The sequence below is a fragment of the Podarcis muralis genome, chromosome 1, assembly GCF_964188315.1.
Source record: "Podarcis muralis chromosome 1, rPodMur119.hap1.1, whole genome shotgun sequence".
Taxonomy (NCBI): Eukaryota; Metazoa; Chordata; class Lepidosauria; order Squamata; family Lacertidae; genus Podarcis; species Podarcis muralis.
Genome location: NC_135655.1, coordinates 10,846,975 through 10,868,108, shown reverse-complemented (window position 1 = coordinate 10,868,108; position 21,134 = coordinate 10,846,975). Strand labels below are relative to the sequence as shown.

Below are 21,134 nucleotides of genomic sequence, written 5' to 3'. Positions count from 1 at the left end.
GAGCCTGTGCCTTCCCTCCTCCCTGACTAATGGTTTTCAAACTTATTGCATTTTCCTGTATTTCTTATTCCTGCTAAATCTTATCCTTATATAATTCCTTGCTTAACTACAACAAGTAACAAAGTTATCCTTACAAAGCTTCCTGTAGCCCAACTAGCGATGTTAATTGTTTACAGTTGTATTTCAAATATAAAATAAATTTGTTCCAATCTTTCTGGAAAGCCTGGTCCTGCTGGTTCCGGATTTTCCCCATCAGTTTCGCCAAATCTGCACAGCCCATTAATTTCATCTGCCACTCTTCTTGGTAAATCTTCTTGCTTCCATCTTTGGGCTAATAACATTCTTGCCGCAGTTGTCGCATATAAAAACAACGTTTTATCCCGCTTGTGTATTTCTCTACCAACTATACCTAATAGGAAAGCTTCTGGTTTTTTAAAATGTATATTTCAACATTTTTAAAAGCTCATTATATATCATTTCCCAGGAAGCTCTCACCTCTTTACATGACCACCTCATATGATAAAAGGTACAGACGTATTTCTACTCCACAAGCCCCTTACCTGTAACAGTCTTTCCAAATAGGCTCCGTGCTGGACTGCTTGCTGTTCCAAACATGGGTATTCCTCTACCAGCTGACTCCATTCTTTCCCTCTCTCATGTAATCCTGAAGGTGCCATCTTTTCGGAACACAACTGCACCAGCTGCCTGTGGGCCTTGTTGCAGAAAAAGCTCTGGATTTAAAAAGGAAAGCCGCACTGAGGATAAACCAATGGATTCACATTTTAAAGAAACAAAAAACTGTGTCCTTATAGGAGACTTTTCTCCTTTCTTCTTGTTGCTGGTGCTGAAGAAGCAGACGGATAATCAGGCAGGAGGGAGGGGATTTGGAAGATGAGGGTTAGCTGGGCAGTGGGAGGACGTTTGGGCGTTTGCAGGGGATGCTAACGGGGGATTGGGTCCCGTTGCGCTCTCTCAATTTTGAAAAGAAGAAAGCTTTGTTTGATTAAATGTATTACAAATTAGTGGGGATGGGTGATCTGGCCACCACTAATTAAACAAAAAAAAAAAAATAGAGCCACATATTTTTTGCGAGCCTCAGATCTACTGATCACGCAGAGCAAACATACCGGTTGAGCAAAGATAAGGAATCACTGGCTTAGTAATGCAAGTACACAAATGTAAACGTTTAGACGCTGTCTCCCACCAAGTCAGACTATTGGCCTATCTTGCTCAGTCTTGTCTACAGCAGGGATGGGGAACCTGCAGCCCTCCAATACATTTACTGAACATGGGACCTGTGACAGGGCCTTTTCAGTGGTGGCTCCCTGGTTGTGAAATGCTCTCCTTAGTGAAGTGTGCCTGTCTGTCATCATTATCACCTTCCAGGAAGAATCTAAAAACATTCCTGTTTACCCAAGCGTTTGGGTTCCTGGCAACCTCCAGATCACTGGATGGAAGAATGTTTTAATTGTAATTTACTTTAAAAGGTTCATAACCGTAACTACTTCTAGATGGCTGTTTTTTTTTAACTGTAATTGTTTCAGAATGTTTTAAATCTGCTTTAAAATTGTTTTTGCTTTGTTTTTAAATTTTATATTGGTTTGGCCTCCTGCGATCCTTGGGGAGGAAGGGTGACATATAAATTTAATAAAATAAATAAACAAGACGCTCAGTGGTTGAGCTGCAGGCTTTCCCCCTATTTGATCAATATGGAGAACCATTTCCACCTTAAGGCCTCATACAAAGCTGTATTTTCATCTGCAATGCATCTTCCTTCCTGCCCACCTGCACCACTTTCTACTTTGAAGAGGTTAAATTGCAGCCTCTTTCGTCGGATCGGAAGCAGAAGTGACTAACTGCTTCTCTTAACATTCAAAACAGCCAAGGAGGAATCGTTTCATGTTTATGCCATCTTTCTCCTGGGCAGTTTGTAAACATTAATCTTCATTAGCGGCGCTGTATTTTACGTCTGGCAAAGTAATTACAGCAACGGCTGGATTTCACTGGTTATCCATATTGCAATACGCACAGACAGACCCCACAAAATACCTTTGCTCATTTGTGATGACAATTATGTTAAGAGCTGAAAGTGGGAAATAAACATGAAATGCAGCTAAGCTCTCCCTTATTTTACTGCTCTGTGGGAAGTGCTTCATAGTCTTATACATTTCGTTTCACATACTGCTTTCTCCCATCACAGGGATGGGAGCGAGATTAGATTCAGTTCGCTTTTCACAGCCAAATGTATCAAATACACACTTTCAGAAGAGACTTGAGAACCACAAGGCAGCCATCCTTCGAGATTTGCCCTCATCCAAATTTCACAACCAAACAATGTTTACAAAAATGAATGTATTTGGCATAAACGTGCATAAAAATGACTATATCAGGGAAAAATAGCATTGCAACAGGATAAAATGCTTACAAAAATGTGTGACATTAGCCAAAAACTCCACTATTGAGAATTCCAATGCTTAATTTTGCAAACCACTGAAGAGGTTTGTTTGCAATCAGGTGGTATATCAATTTTGCTAAATAAAAATACAAAAATTCACACGAAAATGCAGAATGATTTTCATAAGGATTAAAAAAACAACAACTTGCAAACTGCTGCAGAAATGTGGAGAACTGAATTTAAGAGTGGGAAAATCAGAAACGGAGAGGAAAAAACCTGAAGGATCCTTCCATCCCTACTTTCAAAGAACTCAGGGTGGAATAGGTCAGAAGTCCCAGGCAATCTCCCATCTCTAATACTTTGCTTCAGATTTTTGTTTGCTACTGATCTCAAGGAGTAATAGGAATCCATCAATATTATCTGGAAATGGAGAGGGGGGAAATCACAGGACCTCAAGTTATTTGAGCAGAAAGCCAGTACCTTGTGGTTTTGTAGATGAAACTGTAAAGTAGTTCGACTGGTAGCTTTTAGCTTAATCTCTTGAGCAACTTTCTCTCGCCCAAGATCTGAGAGCTCAGCTAATCCCTGCAGCAAAGCTTCATATTGTTGCTCGCTAATAAATGGAGAGGTCAGCTCCTTCTGTCTGTCTTGCAGGATCTCCCAAAGGTCATCTAACACACCCTGGAATTGAAACAAGTTCTAATTAATGTGTTTCTTTCGGTTGTTTGCGTTGAAATTATCTGACTAGCAACCAGAGCTTAGCCCAGTAGATATAATGATACGTCGTTAATACAGTGGTACCTCTGGATACAAACAGGATCTGTTCCGGAGCCCCATTCCGGAACACGTTCCGTTACTTCTGGGTCACCGCAGAGCGGAACCTGAAAGCGCTCAACCTGAAGCAACTTCAACCCGAGGTATGACTGCAGTCTACAATCTTTTGTTGATCAGACTGGTCAAGCCAAGAGCTGTAGTCACTACCCCCAGGACCAGTCCTCTCCAGACAAATGCCCCTGGCCATAATAATAATAATAATAATAATAATAATAATAATAATTTATTATTTATACCCCGCCCATCTGGCTGGGCTTCCCCAGCCATTCTGGGTGGCTTCCAACCTAATATTAAAATACAGTAATACATCAAGCATTAAAAGCTTCCCTAAAGAGGGCTGCCTTCAGATGTCTTCTAAAAGCTTGGTAGTTGTTGTTCTCTTTGACATCTGGTGGGAGGGCGTTCCACAGGGCAGGCGCCACTACTGAGAAGGCCCTCTGCCTGTTTCCCTGTAACTTGGCTTCTCGCAGCGAGGGAACTGCCAGAAGGCCCTCGGCGCTGGACCTCAGTGTCCGGGTAGAATGATGGGGGTGGAGATGCTTCTTCAGATACAATTTATAGGAACATAGGAAGTTGCCTTATACCAAGTCAGATCATTTGTCCATCTACTTAGTATTGCCAACTCTGATTGGCAGCAGCTCTCAAGGGACAATCCCCAGTGCTACCTGGAGTTGTCATGGATTGAATCTGTGTGCAAAGAGGATGCTCTGCCACGGAGCTGTGGCTCCTTCTGAGGAAAGTGCCAGTGAGAGGTGTGCTACGCAGGGTACCACTATTTGAAGGCCCCTCAGGTGTCTTCAGGCAGCCATGTCTAACCACCCCCACTCACCTTTCCTACGTAGGTATTGCAGCAAACAGAAAAATGACCCCTCTCTTGGCAACCCTAGTACTGCCTACCCTGCAAGCTTTCTGGCGTGAGATCATCAAATGTGAGTAAGGAAAAGATTTGGCCTGAAGACCACAATCTTAATTACACTTAACAAGAAGCAAGCCCCACTGAACATAGTGGGACTTGACTTCCCAGTACACCTAAGTTTTCATTATGAAGTTGCTTAAAAAAAAAAAAAGATTGAAGGCTTAAAGTGAAGTTAAATAAGACTCCCAGGTACTTTTAGCCAAGAACTGAAAGGTTATTTTCAAATTATGGTATCTTCCTATATATGTAAAACGCAAGGTTGTTGTCATGCTGCGATTCCTGTAGCTTCCAACAGGCAGCCATGTCAACTCCAGCGAGGCAACAGAATGGTAGGCCAAATCTTTATCAGCACTGAGCTTTGATAAAGCCAGCTTGCTGAATTAGTTAAGCCAAACCTTCAGCAAGGAATCATATATGTGTCCCGGTTCTGAAAAGCAGTCTCTTGTATGCCTGGAAACCATCTCCTGGTCCTGAATGGGGATGTAGATCCATCGCTTATGAATATGTACCCTCCACTACACTGCTATTCTCATCCCAGCACTCGTTGAACTTGCTGGTGTAAATTTGCAGTCATCAATTGCTGGCTGCTTATTAACTGCATTGTTTGCTTGAATTTGGGGGCCTTTTCCAGGAAGTTTTGCAACATTTAATGTTCTAGGAAACACACTTTTCAAATAACCATTCATGTTTCAAATAACTGATCACATTCGTTTTTAGCAATTATCTTTTCTGGCCCACCCAGCATTCCCTTAATGTTGGGACCAGCTGTATTTAATGCTGTTCAATTCCACAGATACTGATAGTACTACACGCATGCGATTTACTCAGGGTCTTTACCTCTAGTTTATGCACGTCATGGATTAGGGCAACAGGGACATGACCTCTTAGTTTAGCAGTCTGCATCTCAAAGTTTTGCATTTCCAACTCATGGGCGTCCAACCTCTGAATGAAAGAATGAGATGATTTGAGTTTAAGGCTACAATCATTGGCAGCAGTTATATTTCGAGTCAGCTGAAGGTCCCAACAGTGCTTAACAAACTTGCAAATTACACCTGTCAAGTAGAGGGATGAAATTGTAGCCCCAAACACAAACAGGAAGGAAGGAGAGAAACAGACAAGAAAAATCACATCTAGTAAATCAAAGTGTCATCACCGGAGTGGGTTTTTGTCTAGAAAAAGGAACAACATCTTAATCTACTAGTGGCCATGCCAACAAAATCTTGCCAACTGGAGTGCTTCTCTCATCAGTGTTCCAGCAACTGGGCATACGCTCTTCTTTCATAGTCTGTTTCCCCTTTTCTCCAATAACTAACAAATAATATTTTGTGTCTGCTGAGCAGGTTCAGTTCGTATTGGGCCATTCTAGAGAGGAGAGCTGCCTCCTTGGTTCCTGCCAAAAACATTTTTGTACCTCTACACACCTTGAGGAGGTATCTGCCTGAGCATATTGACTCCTTCCCCTCTTGTTTCTGTAGCTTTTTTGTGCTTATACCAGCTTTGGTGTCTTCATGGGCAGGCCGGTACAGCCCCTTCTTGTTTCTCAGTTACGCTTTTGTTGGAATGCACCACTTGTGTTCACTGTTCAAAGGAGTGTAGAGTGTAGCCTAGAAAGCCAGCTGCTGCTGTGACACTTTTTGCCTTTTTCGCAAGCGCAAAGAAATTTGTATACAGCGGACGCTCGGGTTGCGAACGTGATCCGTGCGGGAGGCACGTTTGCAACTCGCAGCATTTGCAACCCGCAGTGCTGCAGGTTGCGATTCGGTGCTTCTGTGCATGTGCAGAATGTGGTGCTTCTGTGCATATGCACGACTGTCAAAACCCGGAAGTAACCCGTTCCGGTACTTCCGGGTTTCAGCGCGTCCGTATCCCGAAAACATGCAACCTGAAGCGTCTGTAACCCGAGGTATGACCGTACTTAAAAGAACCTCAAGGCCAAAGTTATGCATTATACTATTATTATACTATTATTATACTATTATTAGCATTAAACCAATTTATAAACCGCTTCACAGCATTGATGCTTGAGCTGGATGCTTGAGCTGAGATTCCTGCGCTGTAGGGGCTGGACCAGATGAACCCCAAGGTCCCTTCCAACTCTACAATTCTATGATTCCATGAAGCAGTGCTCATGGTAGAAATGGAATAAAAAGCCAGAGAAATATAAGCTCAAAAAATGATAAAATCAGCTCACCAACTGCTTGAGAGATTCTCAAAGGCTGTGGCAGGAGAGGGTGGCAAGTGAGACGGGAAAATTCAAGGACAATCAAAGAAACATTTCAGTGTGGTATTGTATCAATATTTTTTTAATTTATTTGGAGAATATGGATATCTTTTCAAAATGAGAGCATCAAGCGATACTGATCCTACTTGTGATCCAGAATCACAAATCCAGCAGTGCTAGGAGTTTTATTCTTGTTTTCCAATATAGGTAAAGGTAAAGGGACCCCCAACCATTAGGTCCAGTTGTGGCCGACTCTGGGGTTGCAGCGCTCATCTCGCTTTACTGGCCCAGGGAGCCAGTGTACAGCTTCCGGGTCATGTGGCCAGCATGACTAAGCCGCTTCTGGCGAACCAGAGCAGCACACGGAAACGCCGTTACCTTCCCGCCGGAGCGGTACCTATTTATCTACTTGCACTTTGATGTGCTTTTGAACTGCTAGGTTGGCAGGAGCAGGGACCAAGCAACGGGAGCTCACTCTGTGGCGGGGATTCGAACCACCGACCTTCTGATCGGCAAGTCCTAGGCTCTGTGGTTTAACCCACAGCGCCACCCGCATCCCAACGTTTTCCAATATACTTCTCATCATTAAAAAAATTTCTGTGTGTGGCGTGAGCAAATTTCTGTTTTGAAAGTGTGGCCCGGAGAAAAAAGTTTGAGAATCACACTGCTCTAAAACAATAAAACCATCTCTACAAATTCTAAAAAACAATGAAACTAATTCATCAGATGCAGAGCTGATCTTCCATAAATGACTGCCTTCCTAAACGAACAGGTCTTCAGCAGGTGCCTGAATGCCATCACAACCTCTTGATAACTGGCACTGAGAAGACAGGACAGCGATGAAACTCTGTCCGCACAACCCTACAGGCCGCTACTGCCCCCAGAAACTGGCCTGAAACACGGTCATTACTGTTACCATTAAGCTCAGGGGGGAAACAAAAGCGTCGCTCCAGTTTTGGAAAACAAAACCGCAAATAAGAGAAATTAGGTAAAATTGTCGAGTGATTGTGCCTTATATTCATATGTCCTGTTTAATTACCTGGAGCTGTTCGGAGATACTGTGTTCGCTCGTTGCGCCGAAGGACTCTTGCAGTAAGGATTTTTTCATAATCAACCTACCATACAATCGCCTGATTTCATTCTGTGACGGGGACAAGCGAAAAACCGAAGTGAACCCAGAGGTACACGATACAGAATGAAAGGATAATTAAACTGCAGTTCAACCGGGCTATTTAATCAGCATCATTCTTTAAATACATACATATGCACAGAGAAAGAGAGTGTCCTGGAATTACCTGTTCTTGTAATAAAATAAAAATAAAATAAAATGATGCCCACTTTTGTAATCACTGACTAATCTGCATCAGGCTTGGGCCCATTAGGGAGGTCAAGGATTAAATCATCCCTACAGGAGATATGATTTAGCTCAGCGGTAATGAAGGACTGTCTCAAATTTGAGACTAATCCAGGCAAGCTTCTTTGTGGGCAGGGTGTGTGTGTGTGTGTGTGTGTGTGTGTGTGTGTGTGTGTCTGTGTGTGTCTGTGTCTGTGTGTATGCGTAGTGAAATTGAAGTTTCCTCTCCTAGCCACCAGACATATCTGTTCCACCCCTAAGGCCTGCTGAATATCCATATGAGTGTAATAATAATAATAATAACAATAACAATAATAATAACAATAATAAAAACAAAAAAAATTCCTTCCAGTAGCACCTTAAAGACCAAGTAAGTTAGTTCTTGGTATGAGCTTTCGTGTGCATGCACACTTCTTCAGATGCATGCACACGAAAGCTCATACCAAGAACTAACTTACTTGGTCTTTAAGGTGCTACTGGAAGGAATTTTTTTTGTTTTGACTATGGCAGACCAACACGGCTACCTATCTGTAACAATAACAATAATAATAATACTAATACTAATAATACTAATAATACTAATAATACTAATAATACTAATACTAATAATAATAATAATTTTCTTATAACCTGCTCATCTGACTGGGTTACCCCTCCAACAAAATACAGAGGGGAAAACAACCAACCAAACAAAACACATCAAACGTTAAAAGCTTCCTGAAACAGGGCTGCCTTCAGACAGCGACCAAAAGTTACATACAGTGGAATGTCTCCACCCCCATCGTTCTGCCCGGACGCTGAGGTCCAGTGCCGAGGGCCTTCTGGCGGTTTCCTCATTGCGAAAAGCAAAGCTACAGGGAACCAGGCAGAGGGCCTCCTTGGTAGTGGCACCCGCCCTGTGGAACGCCCTCCCACCAGATGTCAAAGAGATAAACAACTACCTGACATTTAGACTGAAGGCAGCCCTGTTCAGGGAAGTTTTAATGTGCCCATCTGCGGAAACCCAGCCAGATGGGCGGGGTACAAATAAATTATTATTATTATTATTAGTAGTAGTAGTAGTAGTAGTACTATTACTACTACTACTACCTCGGTTTTCAAGCGTCTCAGAAGTCGAACATTTCAGAACCCGAATGCCGAAAACCCAGAAATAAATGCTTCTGTTTTTGAACGCACCTTGAACGGCTTCCACTGCGTGTTTTTTGATTCTCTCCACTGAAATGGCCAACAGCCCTTTGAGCCTCGGTTTTCAAACATTTCAGAAGTCGAACCGTCTTCTGGAATGGCTTACGTTCGAAAACCGAGGTTCCCCGGTAGTTGTTAAATGTAATGTGTCCATAAAACCCAATGAACGTACCCCAAATTACAGAATCAAGTCTCATATTATATGATTTCAAATGAAGAGGCCATGCTTTCCTGAAGAGTCCCCCAAATTTGATCGTGCATAATGTAAGTTGGTGCAACATCATTTAATGGGGGTGGGGGGATTGCAGAAATATGGCATGCCTCTCTCTTGTGAGATGCAACTTAGATGGGCACTAGAGAATGGAAAGGAATACAACTGAGAAGTACCTGATATTGACTGTACTGGTCCAGCTCAGCTTTTATGGACTTGCTCCTGGAAGAGGCAGCTGCTTGGGTCGACTGCAGCCACGACTGCAAGTTGCTAAAACACTCGGAGAATCTATCAGCGTTACCACCAGCAGAGGCAATGGACCTCAGAAGGTCATCCTTTTTCTCACCAATATCCGCATGAAGCTTTTGCAGCTCTGCAGAGAGAGTCTGGAAAGAGAGAGAAAAAAGAAAATGAGAAAGAGGCCGGTAAATATGGTTTTGTAAAAGGAATGGCAGGAATTCATCAAATCTAAAGTAAAAAGGACCTTATAAGAATACAATCATCCACTACTTTTGAGCTTGATCACCACTCTGTGTTCTCAAGCAAGAGACCTGGGCTTTTTGCCTGTCATGACTTTAGCTTGCACCGTGAGAAGGAAGGAGGGAAGGAGGAAAGGAAGGAAGGAAGGAAGGAAGGAAGGAAGGAAGGAAGGAAGGACAAATCTTGGGGTTCTCCCAGGCACGCTGTTACTACCATCTCAGTTACCCATTTTTAGCCACAACCTTGTTGGCACTTAGCTAAATCAGCCCTTCTTCTTAAATTTACCACTGCCACATCCGCCTCCACTAACCAACCCCTTGAAATTCAGAATAGCCTCAAAAAACTGGGGCTCCCGGAGTTTTGTGAACTACATCTTCCATCAGTCCTGACCAGCATGCTGGCTGGGGCTGCTGGGAATTGTAGCCCAAAACACCTGGAGGGCCCAGGGTTGGCGCAGGCCACTTTGGAACTTCGCTTTTTAACTGGCCCCAGCCAACTCTCTATAGTGGATTGAACTGCAAAGATTGCAGTGAAAATTATATATATATTATTATCATTCTGCGATCACTCGTAGCCGAGTAAGATTGTCTTCCATAAACACGGTTTTAACAATGAGTCCATAAGTGACTGTGGAGGCCAATTCTGGATCCACACATCCTTCCACAATGGGGACATTAGTTTCCGGTTGGGAGTTGATCCCAGTGTGGATTTGCCAAGTGTGCCTTCCTCTTAGCACGTTTCGAGTTTGAGTGTCTTCAAAGCCCATGACACCTTTGGTAAAGGCCGTTCTACAACTGGAGCGCTCACAGGCCAGTGTTTCCCAGTTGTCAGTGTATATACTACATTTTTTTATATATACACAGGGGAAGCCCCGCTTACATGGGGGTTCTTTTCCAGGACATGCATAAGTCCGGTCCAGTCTGCCATCGCCCCATTTTGCCCCACCCACTGTTGGCACCAAAAAATTATTGTGTTGCCTGTATGATCAGGAAAGCAGAAATCAATCCAATCTGGATATTACTGTTTTTACTCTGAATTATTTTGCAATTTCTACTATTTCACATAAATCATGTGGGGCCCTGAGGCTACTGTCGCTCAGATACCTTTATCCAGCAACCCTCAAGAATATCTGGCATTTTCCAGTCTTTCAAGCATATCTTTACAATCTCGAGGGCTAAAAGATTGATTTCCCGTCTACCTTTTTTTCAAACAAGAGCTGGTATTTTCAGGAAGCCGGATCTTGCCATTTGCAACCAATGGCACGAGACGCGCTTTCTCTGTGCAGAACTGTGCGGTACACAGAGCTCTGCTCTTGAGAAAGCCACGTATCAGCCTTTGCCAACCTGGTGCCCTCCAGATGTTTGGGACTGCAGCTCACACCAGCCCAGACGCTCCTTATTTACCTCATAAAGCATCTGTTGCACAGGAGCTTCTTCACTGGTGAGTTCACATGTGTTTAACATCTGCTCCATGTCGTTCAGGCAGCGGCTGATCGCCAAAAGCAGCTCAAAGAGCTTATGGTCCAAGCTTAAGGAAACTTCCCCCGTCATATTTTCCTGGAAGATGTGGAGATGCTGTTTCTCAGTTTCCTCTGAAGGCTTCAATCAATCAATCAATCAATCAATCACAAACTCACTCACTCACTCACTCACTCACTCACTCACTTGCTTACTTACTTTTCCCCAGACCGCATGGCTGACACAAAGGAAAACAATTGCTGATAAAATGCAAAAAGCTAAAACAAAACAAAACCCCTCTCACGCCCACAAGCCTTCATAAGTCACCACTGCCTTTAAACATAACAACCATCTCATTATGTTTATTAGGCATTCATTTTCACTTATTGTTAAGCACCTTGGTGGCCTGCTGTTAGGCAGAAAAGGGTGTGGGTGAGGCTTGAGGCCTGACAGGAGCTGTAGCCTGCTGGGTGATAGGCAATTTCAAAATAGGCAGCAAAACATGGAGGGTATTTATGGAAGGTTGCCATTTTGGGCTGGTCTATGGTTAGATGAAAGAGAGAGAGGGAGATGGAGAGAAAGAAGCAAGCAGTGGAAGATACAAGAGTATTACGTACTGGAAGCTTTCAACAAAATGGCGGTCTTGTCATTTCAAAGCAAATCAGCATGTAAAATGCAGATCCCACCCTTTTGGCCTTGTTGTCCTTTTAGGGTTGCCTCACACTGCTGGCAGAATACCCCTACTACAGTGGAACCTCAGGTTAAGTACTTAATTCGTTCCGGAGGTCCATTCTTAACCTGAAACTGTTCTTAACCTGAAGCACGACTTTACCTAATGGGGCCTCCTGCTGCTGCCGCACCGCTTCTGTTCTTCTCCTGAAGCAAAGTTCTTAACCTGAAGCACTATTTCTGGGTTAGCGGAGTGTGTAACCTGAAGCGTATGTAACCCGAGGTACCACTGTATAGAAACAAAGTCTCTTACAACCACCCTTTCCTTGAGCTCCTGTTTTCCCCCTAGGGTCAAACTAGATGCAGAACCATTTGCACAATTAGCAATTTCGCAAATGGCTTTTTTAAAAGGTAAATTGCAGACGTGAGACTCCAGATCTAGACTAGGACCCTGGCATGTTGGAGGCTTTAATTCTCCCCCACCCCATGCCCCCCATATGGAACATCCCCTCTACGCCTGCTCTTTAGCATTGGGGGAAAAGATCCCGTTTGCTCTAATGGGATTTCACACACACACACACACACACACACACACACACATATCAATAGATGCTGCGCTCTGCCAAGGCTCTGGATCTTGCCCACCAGCCACACCAGCAATTTATGTAACTCGGGGGGGGGGGGGAATGCATTTAGTACCTGTGTCTGAACAGACGCTTCTTGGCTCAGATTGCCAAGCTGTGCTGTGTACGTTTTCAGCTCCTCGACGGTTGGAGTTCTCACACTCGCTGTGGCACCCTTGGGTAGAATATTTATTTTGGTAGAGATCTAACATTTGGAAAAGCAAAACGTGTTTGGACAAATGCTCCAGATTAAACTCATGGTGATACAGAATGTTCTTATAACAGCAGCGACTAGCTAGCTAGCTAGCTACAACATAAACCAATATTAAGTTCACCATCTTGGAATGGACACAGAGGTGACCATTCTTTGTAGGTGGCGTGAAATCTGCTCACAACAAGAGCCCAGCATCTGCCGCGCCCGCATTGATCTGTGCCAATGAACATGTCTACGTATGGCTGAAGCGCTGTCAATGTGCGTTCTAGTTTTTCAAGGCGATAAACCCAACTTGGTAGGCACCTTTCAAGTATTTGGGTGTCTCAGCCTTTAGACATAAGACTGATGGTTTAACCTGAGGAATAGACCATTTAAGAGGGTCCCCTGCAAACGTTTGAAGGGTTGTCATGTAGGTGATGGAACAAATATCATTCCGTTGTTCCAGACAGTAGGGCCTGAACTAACAAGTTCAAATGACAAGAGCTGGGATTGCAACCAAAATTAAACAAGGATTCTCAGGTAACAAGTTGATCGACAGCAGAATAGACTACCTGGGAAGGTACAGGACTCTCCTTCGCTTCAGGTTTTTAAGCAGAGGATGCTATAGCTATGGATCTCCTGCCTTGGCAGACTAGATGATATTTCGAGGTGCCATTTTGATCTGTGTTGCCCTCTTCTTCTCTGACATGGGGACAATATTGCTGACCTATTTCAAACACTTACTATTAAAAAAATCTGAAAGTCTTAGACACACCACTGTTGATTGTGTACATACTTGTCTCTTTTGTCTCACTGTCACCTTTTTGGTCACAGGGGTTTTGCAGATTTGTGAAACCAATCCCTCCCAACACAGATGACTGGGGCCCAGTGCAGACAAAGCATATCCTCATGGCTAAGAAGTTGGAAATATGCTACGACGACTCTCTATCTCTCTCAGGCTCCATCTGCATTAAACATTTAAAGCAGTATCATACTGTTTATAAACAACCAAGGCTTCCCCCAAAGAATCCTGGGACATGTAGTTTGGTAAGGGTGCTAAGAATCATTTGGAGACCCCATTTCCCTCCCAGAACTACATTTCCCAGAGTTCCATGGGGTTGATTGTTAAACCACTCTGGGAATGGCAGCCCTGTGAGGGGAACAGGGTTCTCCCACGACTCTCAGTTCTCTTAATAGGAGGACTCCCTTGCTCAGCGCCTGAGGGCCCCAGTCCTGCTACTCACCACCTGGCCTAGGGCAGGGCCTGATGGGCTCTATAAAGGACTGCTGCCGCTGCTGGGCAGAGGGCTCCATTTTGTTTTGTATTTGTTTAAATTGCTGTTATTTTTTACATATGTCATTTTAAACCTTGATATTAATGCTGTATTCTTAATTTTAGATTTTGATTTATGCGGAAATTGTTTCCCATTTGGTTGTGTATTTTGTTGATGTGGTTTATTTATTGTTTATGACTTTTGTAATTATGTAAATCTTGTCATGCTGTAAGCCGCCTTGAGCATTGTTTTTTCAACTGTGGAAAGGCGGCATACAAATAAAAAATGATGATGATTAATAGGCCAGTGGCCAATGTAGACCAGCATTCTGTTCTCACATTGGCCAACCAGGCGCCTGGAGGAAGCCTTCAAGCAAGGCATGTATGCAACAGCACTCTGCCCACCTGTGACTTCCAGCTACCGGTATCTCCTCTGACAGCAGAGGCAGAACATTTTCCTAAAGGTCCTGCTGCAAAGGGTTGGCACAGAGGGTCAAAAGTGTTAGAATTCCTGCTCCATGATTGCAGTCATGGGACTTTTGTCTATCACATGACGGTATATGTTTTGACTCCACAGAGTGGAAAGTGACGGAGACAGGATGTTTGTGTTGCTGTGTTCCGTGAAGTGGGACTATTGTCCTTTGTTCTTTCTCTCTTTGCTGTCTGATGCTAGAGAGAGAGGGAGCCATGTTGCAGTGCTCCGTGTGTGTTTATATGTAAATAAAGTAGATTAGCCAAAATGCTGAGTTGCTGAGGTCTGTCACGCATGATGCGCAAACTCTGCGGATCCCTAAGTGTACCGGTGTCGGTTAGCATCGGTGGCTGTGATGTTCGGGCTGAAGAAAGCCTTTGAAGCTCCTGAACGATCGACTAGGAGGGAGAGAACATGCCAGTCGGGCATGTGTCTCTTCCAGGGTTCTACTCGAGTGTAGGCCGAACTCCTGACAAAAAGGTGTATAATACTGAGCCGAAGGAATGTGCTAGCTGTTGAAGTGCCACAGCTCTTGTCTTGTTTTTGCTGCAACAGACTAACACAGCTATGCCTCTGGAAATTGTTGTTATTATGGGATGGGCGAATTAGTGTACTAACCTGAGATTCAGGGAACTGACAGCGAGGAGGGTTCACCGTGAAGAGCAGCTCCTCCTGCAAATGTTGCCACTTGTCCCCTGCTTGGTCCTTGGGAATCAGACCAAGGGACTCACTTCCAGAGCTGGGTGCCTCGTGACTAGATCGGCGCATCAGACTGCTATGAGATAAAATAATCGAGAGAAAAACCAACGGCTCTCAGTATAATACTGTTTACAACACAGTCTGGTTTACTTAACCTGCTCAAAGAGAGGAAGTATCCAAAATCTGGGCTTTCACTAAAGCTGACAACCTGAACCCAAATATATTTATTTGATTTCTTACACATCCTATACCCTAAGGTCACAGAGCAGGTTATCGCAACAAAATATACCATTATAAAAGCCATAAATCAATGAAAATGTATATATATATAAAAAAACTATTGAAAACAGCTCCATTTATTTATTTATTGTATGTACATCCACCTTCTTTCCTCCAGGAGTTCAGGGCGGTTTATGTTGTCCTCCTCCCTTGTGAGGTATGTTGTGATGGACTACAACACCCATCATCCACGGCCAGCTTAGCCCAATGGCAAAGGATCATGGGAGTTATAGTCTACCCATATCTGAGGGCCCAAGGTTGAAGAACACTGGTCTACACTGACAGGCAGTGATTATCCAGGTTTTCAGGCAAGGGGTCTCTCCCAGCCCCAACTGGGGATTGCTGGGGATTCAATTTGGGATTGACCTATCTTCTCACAACACAACTCTATGTGTCTTTGCCCAAAAGCAGTTTCCTTGCAAACTTGGGGAGTGTGTTGTTGTTTTTTTGTACCTTGCTTGCAATTCCAGAGTTTTGCCATCCCCAGATTGCGGCTGCATCTTCTCCATGTACACGTCAATGAAGTCAACAAGACTGTTTTGTTCTGACAGCTGCAGCAGCAGCTCCTGCAAGTGAGGAAGAGAAACAGAGGAAAACTCAAAACGTGGAAAAAAAATGGGTTTTCTGAAAGCGATGTCTTGCCCCCTTTCACTGTCTTGGTGGCAGGAGCAGTATGGCTCAGACTGGGAGCCCTGAGGGTAGGGGACTGGTTTCCTCCTTTGCTAGGATTTCTAGACAGAGAAGGAAGCTGAATACAGTTGCTGTTGTTAATCCTGATGATAACAACAGCCTCATACTGACTCCCTTCACCAGCAGGCCCCATGGCTGGTTACAACAACCTAATGTTAAAAATTACAGTCACTGGACTAGGGCATGCCCTGAAAACACACACCTCAGGTGTTAAAAGGCCAGGTGTGTCTTCAGCATTCGCCAAAAGCTGCATAGTGAAGATGCCAGACATGTCTCTTGTGGTGAGGGCACTCCACAATTTTGGGGTGCCAAAGAGAATTCTCTCTTCTTGGCCACCCACCGAATTTCTGAGGGAGATAGAACTCCCAAGAGCATGGGTAGGCAAACTAAGGCCTGGGGGCAGGATCCGGCCCAATTACCTTCTAAATCCGGCCCGCGGACGGTCCGGGAATCAGCGTGTCTTTACATGAGTAGAATGTGTCCTTTTATTTAAAATGCATCTCTGGGTTATTTGTGGGGCCTGCCTGGTGTTTCTACATGAGTAGAATGTGTGCTTTTATTTAAAACGCATCTCTGGGTTATTTTGGAGGCATAGGAATTTGTTAATTTCCCCCCCAAAATATAGTCCGGCCCCCCACAAGGTCTAACAGTGGATTGGCCCCCTGCTGAAACAGTTTGCTGACCCCTGCCCAAGAGGGCCCCCTCTTTACCAAACTTAACAGTGTATTTCAGCCTCGGTAAAAGAGGAATGTTTTTAAATTCCTCCTGAAAGTCAGTACAGTGGTACCTCGGGTTAAGTACTTAATTCATTCTGGAGGTTTGTTCTTAACCTAAAACTGTTCTTAACCTGAAGCATCACTTTAGCTAATGGGACCTCCTGCTGCCGCTGCGCCGCCGGAGCACAATTTCTGTTCTCATCCTGAAGCAAAGTTTGGATTTGGATTTGGATTTGATATCCCGCTTTATCACTACCCGAAGGAGTCTCAAAGCGGCTAACATTCTCCTTTCCCTTCCTCCCCCACAACAAACACTCTGTGAAGTGAGTGGGGCTGAGAGACTTCAGAGAAGTGTGACTGGCCCAAGGTCACCCAGCAGCTGCATGTGGAAGAGCGGGGAATCGAACCCGGTTCACCAGATTACGAGTCTATCGCTCTTTTTTTTTATAAGATATTTATTAGCATTTTCACAAGTTTTATAAAACATAAAAATCACACAAAAAAGACACAAAAAAGAAAATCAAAAATACATACAAAAAATCAGAAAACAAACAAAAACCACATGTATAACTTCATTCCCTTATATTCGTGAAAATTGCTTTCCCGACCTCCTCATACCTCTCCTTACTGCATTCCATTCTCTAATTAATTCTCTTCAACAAATCCTTCCCTTAATTTTGGTTAAATTTTTTAAACTTTCTTTTCATCGCTCTTAACCACTACACCACACTGGCTCTCCTTCTTCTTAACCTGAAGCACTTAGCAGAGTTTGTAACCTGAAGTGTCTGTAACCTGAAGCTTATGTAACCCGAGGTACCACTGTAATGAGGTTGACAGATGCCCCTCGCTAGGAAGAGAATTGCATAAATGGGGAACAGCCACCGGAAAGGCCCTGTCCTGTTTCAACACCAACTGGTGCAACCACCAACAAGGCCTCATCTGCTGAGCACCGGACCCAAGATGGTTGATACTGGGAGAAGGCGCTTGTTTAGGCACTTACGTGTGAGATGTACATGAGAGGCGTTAAATTAAATAAGGCAGAACAATAGACAGCAAAACTATCTTGCTGTGTTGTGGAGGAGGGGGAACGGGAGCCGATTTACCTGCTGCTGCTCTAAACCATTCTGCCTGCTGAAGAGAGGCTGGTCCAAGGTAAGAAGCGGGAATGTATCAGAGAGGTCAAAATAAAAGGGCTGAGGGAGCTCCTCAGAGGTATTTTCCTCAGGGATGATCTGTAGAGAGAGGCACACAGGTCAAAGGATAAGACTGCAGTGATAGAAAGGTGAAGGACGGTGGGAGCGCCTTAACATAGTTTTTTAATGCTAAATTTTGAACTCGGCCACAGATTCCCTGAGCACAAATAATGACAATTTATATACCACTTACAGATGTTTTGGGTGGGGAATCTCTAAGTGGTTTACAACCTCAAAGTCATAAAGATCCAAATACCAAATAAAAATAAAATCAAATAATCAACATAGAAAAACTCCATGTTATAAAATATCACACAACTGTCAGCATCCTTCAGGGATCGAGATGCCAGCTGGGCTAGCCCCCAGCTGGATCATGCCCTTCCAGCCGTGACGATCCCCCAATCTCTGGTGCGACGTAAATCAGCGACTCAGACTTCAAAAGCCTGAGCACGCTATATTAGCAGAAAATACTGCGCAAACAGAACAGGCGTGAGGCTTGTGGAAACATACTAACAGCTAAAGATTTATTCAGCATAAATCAGGACAAAGAAAACATGTCGTCTCCCTTTCTTCTCCTCAGAGAGACAGTAAAAAGCAAAAGCTATACACACAAGGGAAGTTCCCAGCAAGCTGTGCTGGTATGTAAACAGACATGTGACACGTAACAATCCCATGTCTGCTCCTTAAGGTGGAATGGAATTTTCCAACACTAACAAGGAGGCTGCATTGTTTGGAATCCTGACTAGTTAGGCTTCCAGACTGGCAACCCAAAGCGACTTAAAACCAACCAAACAGACACAGGGGGCTTCACCTTCCAATCTGAGAAAGGCCACATGCAACACGACAGTGTAGGACAGGATTCTTCACCCCGCCCTCTGCTCACAAGATTTAGAATTGTGTTAACAAACTGATTGCACAAATAGAGAGGTCTCCTGCAGCTGCTCAAAGGGGTTTGAGACTTCTCCTTGCAACAAGAAGTGGCAACGCGGGCTGCTCCTGTTCCGTGTGCCTCCTAGCCAGTCAGCCATGCCCCTTTGCAGAATACTCCGTTCCAACAGGTATACAGTGGTACCTCAGGTTAAGTACCGTATTTTTTGCTCTATAAGACTCACTTTTTCCCTCCTAAAAAGGGGAAATGTGTGTACGTCTTATGGAGCGAATGCAGGCTGCGCAGCTATCCCAGAAGCCAGAACAGCAAGAGGGATCGCTACTTTCGCTGCGCAGTGATCCCTCTTGTTGTTCCGGCTTCTGAGATTCTTTTTCTTGTTTTCCTCCTCCAAAAACTAGGTGCGTCTTATGGTCTGGTGCGTCTTATAGAGCGAAAAATATGGCACTTACTTTGTTCCGGAGGTCCGTACTTAACCTGAAACTGTTCTTAACCTGAAGCACCACTTTAGCTAATGGGGCTCCTGCTGCCGCCACGCCGCCAGAGCACGATTTCTGTTCTCATCCTGAAGCAAAGTTCATAACCTGAAGCACTATTTATGGGTTAGCAGAGCCTATAACCTGAAGCGTATGTAACCTGAAGCATATGTAACCTGAGGAACCACTGTATAGTAAGACTGATATGAAAGCTTGCAAACTGCAGCATGCACATGCCCTGGCATCGCCACATGCGCACAACATCGACTCTCACAGTGGCGGTTTCGTTTTACCTGCTCTTCTGTGCTCTTCCCTTGGAGCATGCCCTGCACTCTTTTCAAGTTGCATTTCACATCTCTCAGCTTCGAAGACAGGCTCTCTGCCTCCTGATGGATGCCAGGGCCCTCACCGGTGTGCCTGTCTTTGCAGTCCTCCAATAGGCGCGCCACTTTCTGTTCAATCTCTGATAAGATAGCCTGGAAAGTCAAGCAGTTAATCATTCTTTTTTCTTTTTCTTTTTAATCACTGCGAAGTTTACTTACTGAAAACACCCTAAGCTCATATTCTGTATCAGGGCAAAGGCTGGAATGTTTGGGAGGGTGAATCCAGACTCATTTTTCCTTCTCCCTTGGGACAAAATCATGTATGTATTTGTGGTGGGTGTCAGAACAGATACTTGCAAACTGCTCTGCAGCAACTTCAACACCCCTGTGGTCTTGTGGAAGACTAACCCTGTTAGACCATTGCAGCAAACAAACATCAGCAGAGGCCCGGAGCGCCACAAAAGTTAATGCCTTAATAACTCTGTGTGCGTTTTCAAAGGTGCTCCAGGTCTTTGTTGCTTTTCCTGTAATCTCTGGCGCAACCAGATACCTTTTTGCCCTAAGCAAGCCCAAACCTAATTAAGTCGGCATTCAGCCTTCCCATCCCATCTGATTATTCCGAACTGCAGGCTAGGATTTTGCATTTCATTTATCTTTTTCTTTCTCCCTGCCCACCCCCCCACACACTTTATGTTATTAGCTTAACATACAGACAACTCATGAGTCCTCCTGATTAAATCTGAAAGCTTGCTTACTACTTTCACCCTACTGTTCATTTTGCAGGGGTTTTTTTTTTTCTATTCCTCTTTCCTTTAATGGTCCAGTGCAGTTTTCTCACTTTTAAGCCTGCGTATGCTTCTATTGATGTTCACTCTCTCTTGCTTAAATGTTTGTTGCACATTGCCCTGAGCTACTTTGGAAAAAGGGTGATTCTTAAATAGCCTAAACTAGAGGTTTTCTGCCTTTTGGGGTTCACAGCTCCCTTGACGAATTACATTCTTTTCTGCGGCACCCCTGTGGGGCTCAGGAGCCCAGTTATGTCACCCCTTGCCAGCAGCTGGCACCCCTCACCTTCATCTCTTCTCCCCTCTCCTTGGGAGTCCTCCAGGCAGCTGCTGCTGCCGCTCCTGGTCCCTGAGCTGCACCCCACCCCAGAATTCTCTGGGCGAAATAATGAATGTGGTATGTGCATGTACAGTGGTGACCCGCAAGACGAACGCCTCACAAGACGGAAAACCCACTAGACGAAAGGGTTTTCCGTTTTGGAGGCGCTTCGCAAAACGAATTTCCCTATGGGCTTCCTTCGCAAGACGAAAGCCCATAGGGAAATCTCCGGGACAGCGGGGAAGGCTGCTCCGAAGGCTGGCAGCGGGAGGAGGTCTCTCCGCCCCACCGGCAGCCTTCGGAAGGCTGCTCCAAAGGCTGGCGGCAGGAGGAGGATTTTCCTTCCCACCGCCAACATTCAGAATGCTGTTCTGAATGTTGGCGGTGGGGAGGAAAAACCCTCCTCCCACCGCAAGCCCCGGGAACAGAGGAGAAGCGCTGCGCGCCTTCCCCTCTGTTCCCGTACCTGTCCTGAAGGCTTGCGG

At 44.5% G+C, this 21,134-nt stretch overlaps 1 protein-coding gene across 6 annotated transcripts in view; it reads right to left on the bottom strand.

Moving 5' to 3' along the window:
* SYNE2 (spectrin repeat containing nuclear envelope protein 2) overlaps window positions 1-21,134 on the bottom strand; it is a 259,349-nt gene that overhangs the window by 84,874 nt on the left and 153,341 nt on the right. For 5 of the 6 annotated variants that reach the window (XM_077923084.1, XM_077923110.1, XM_077923091.1 and 2 more), the window contains exons 64-74: window positions 19,516-19,698; window positions 17,771-17,899; window positions 15,715-15,827; window positions 14,902-15,058; window positions 12,422-12,550; window positions 11,000-11,152; window positions 9,293-9,502; window positions 7,406-7,507; window positions 4,983-5,087; window positions 2,876-3,076; window positions 561-731 (exon numbers count right to left, since the gene is read on the bottom strand). In XM_077923084.1, the coding sequence (XP_077779210.1) occupies window positions 561-731; window positions 2,876-3,076; window positions 4,983-5,087; window positions 7,406-7,507; window positions 9,293-9,502; window positions 11,000-11,152; window positions 12,422-12,550; window positions 14,902-15,058; window positions 15,715-15,827; window positions 17,771-17,899; window positions 19,516-19,698 (1,653 nt within the window). The remainder of the gene's footprint in view (window positions 1-560; window positions 732-2,875; window positions 3,077-4,982; window positions 5,088-7,405; window positions 7,508-9,292; window positions 9,503-10,999; window positions 11,153-12,421; window positions 12,551-14,901; window positions 15,059-15,714; window positions 15,828-17,770; window positions 17,900-19,515; window positions 19,699-21,134) is intronic. The other variant, XM_077923095.1, reaches the window with a different exon arrangement.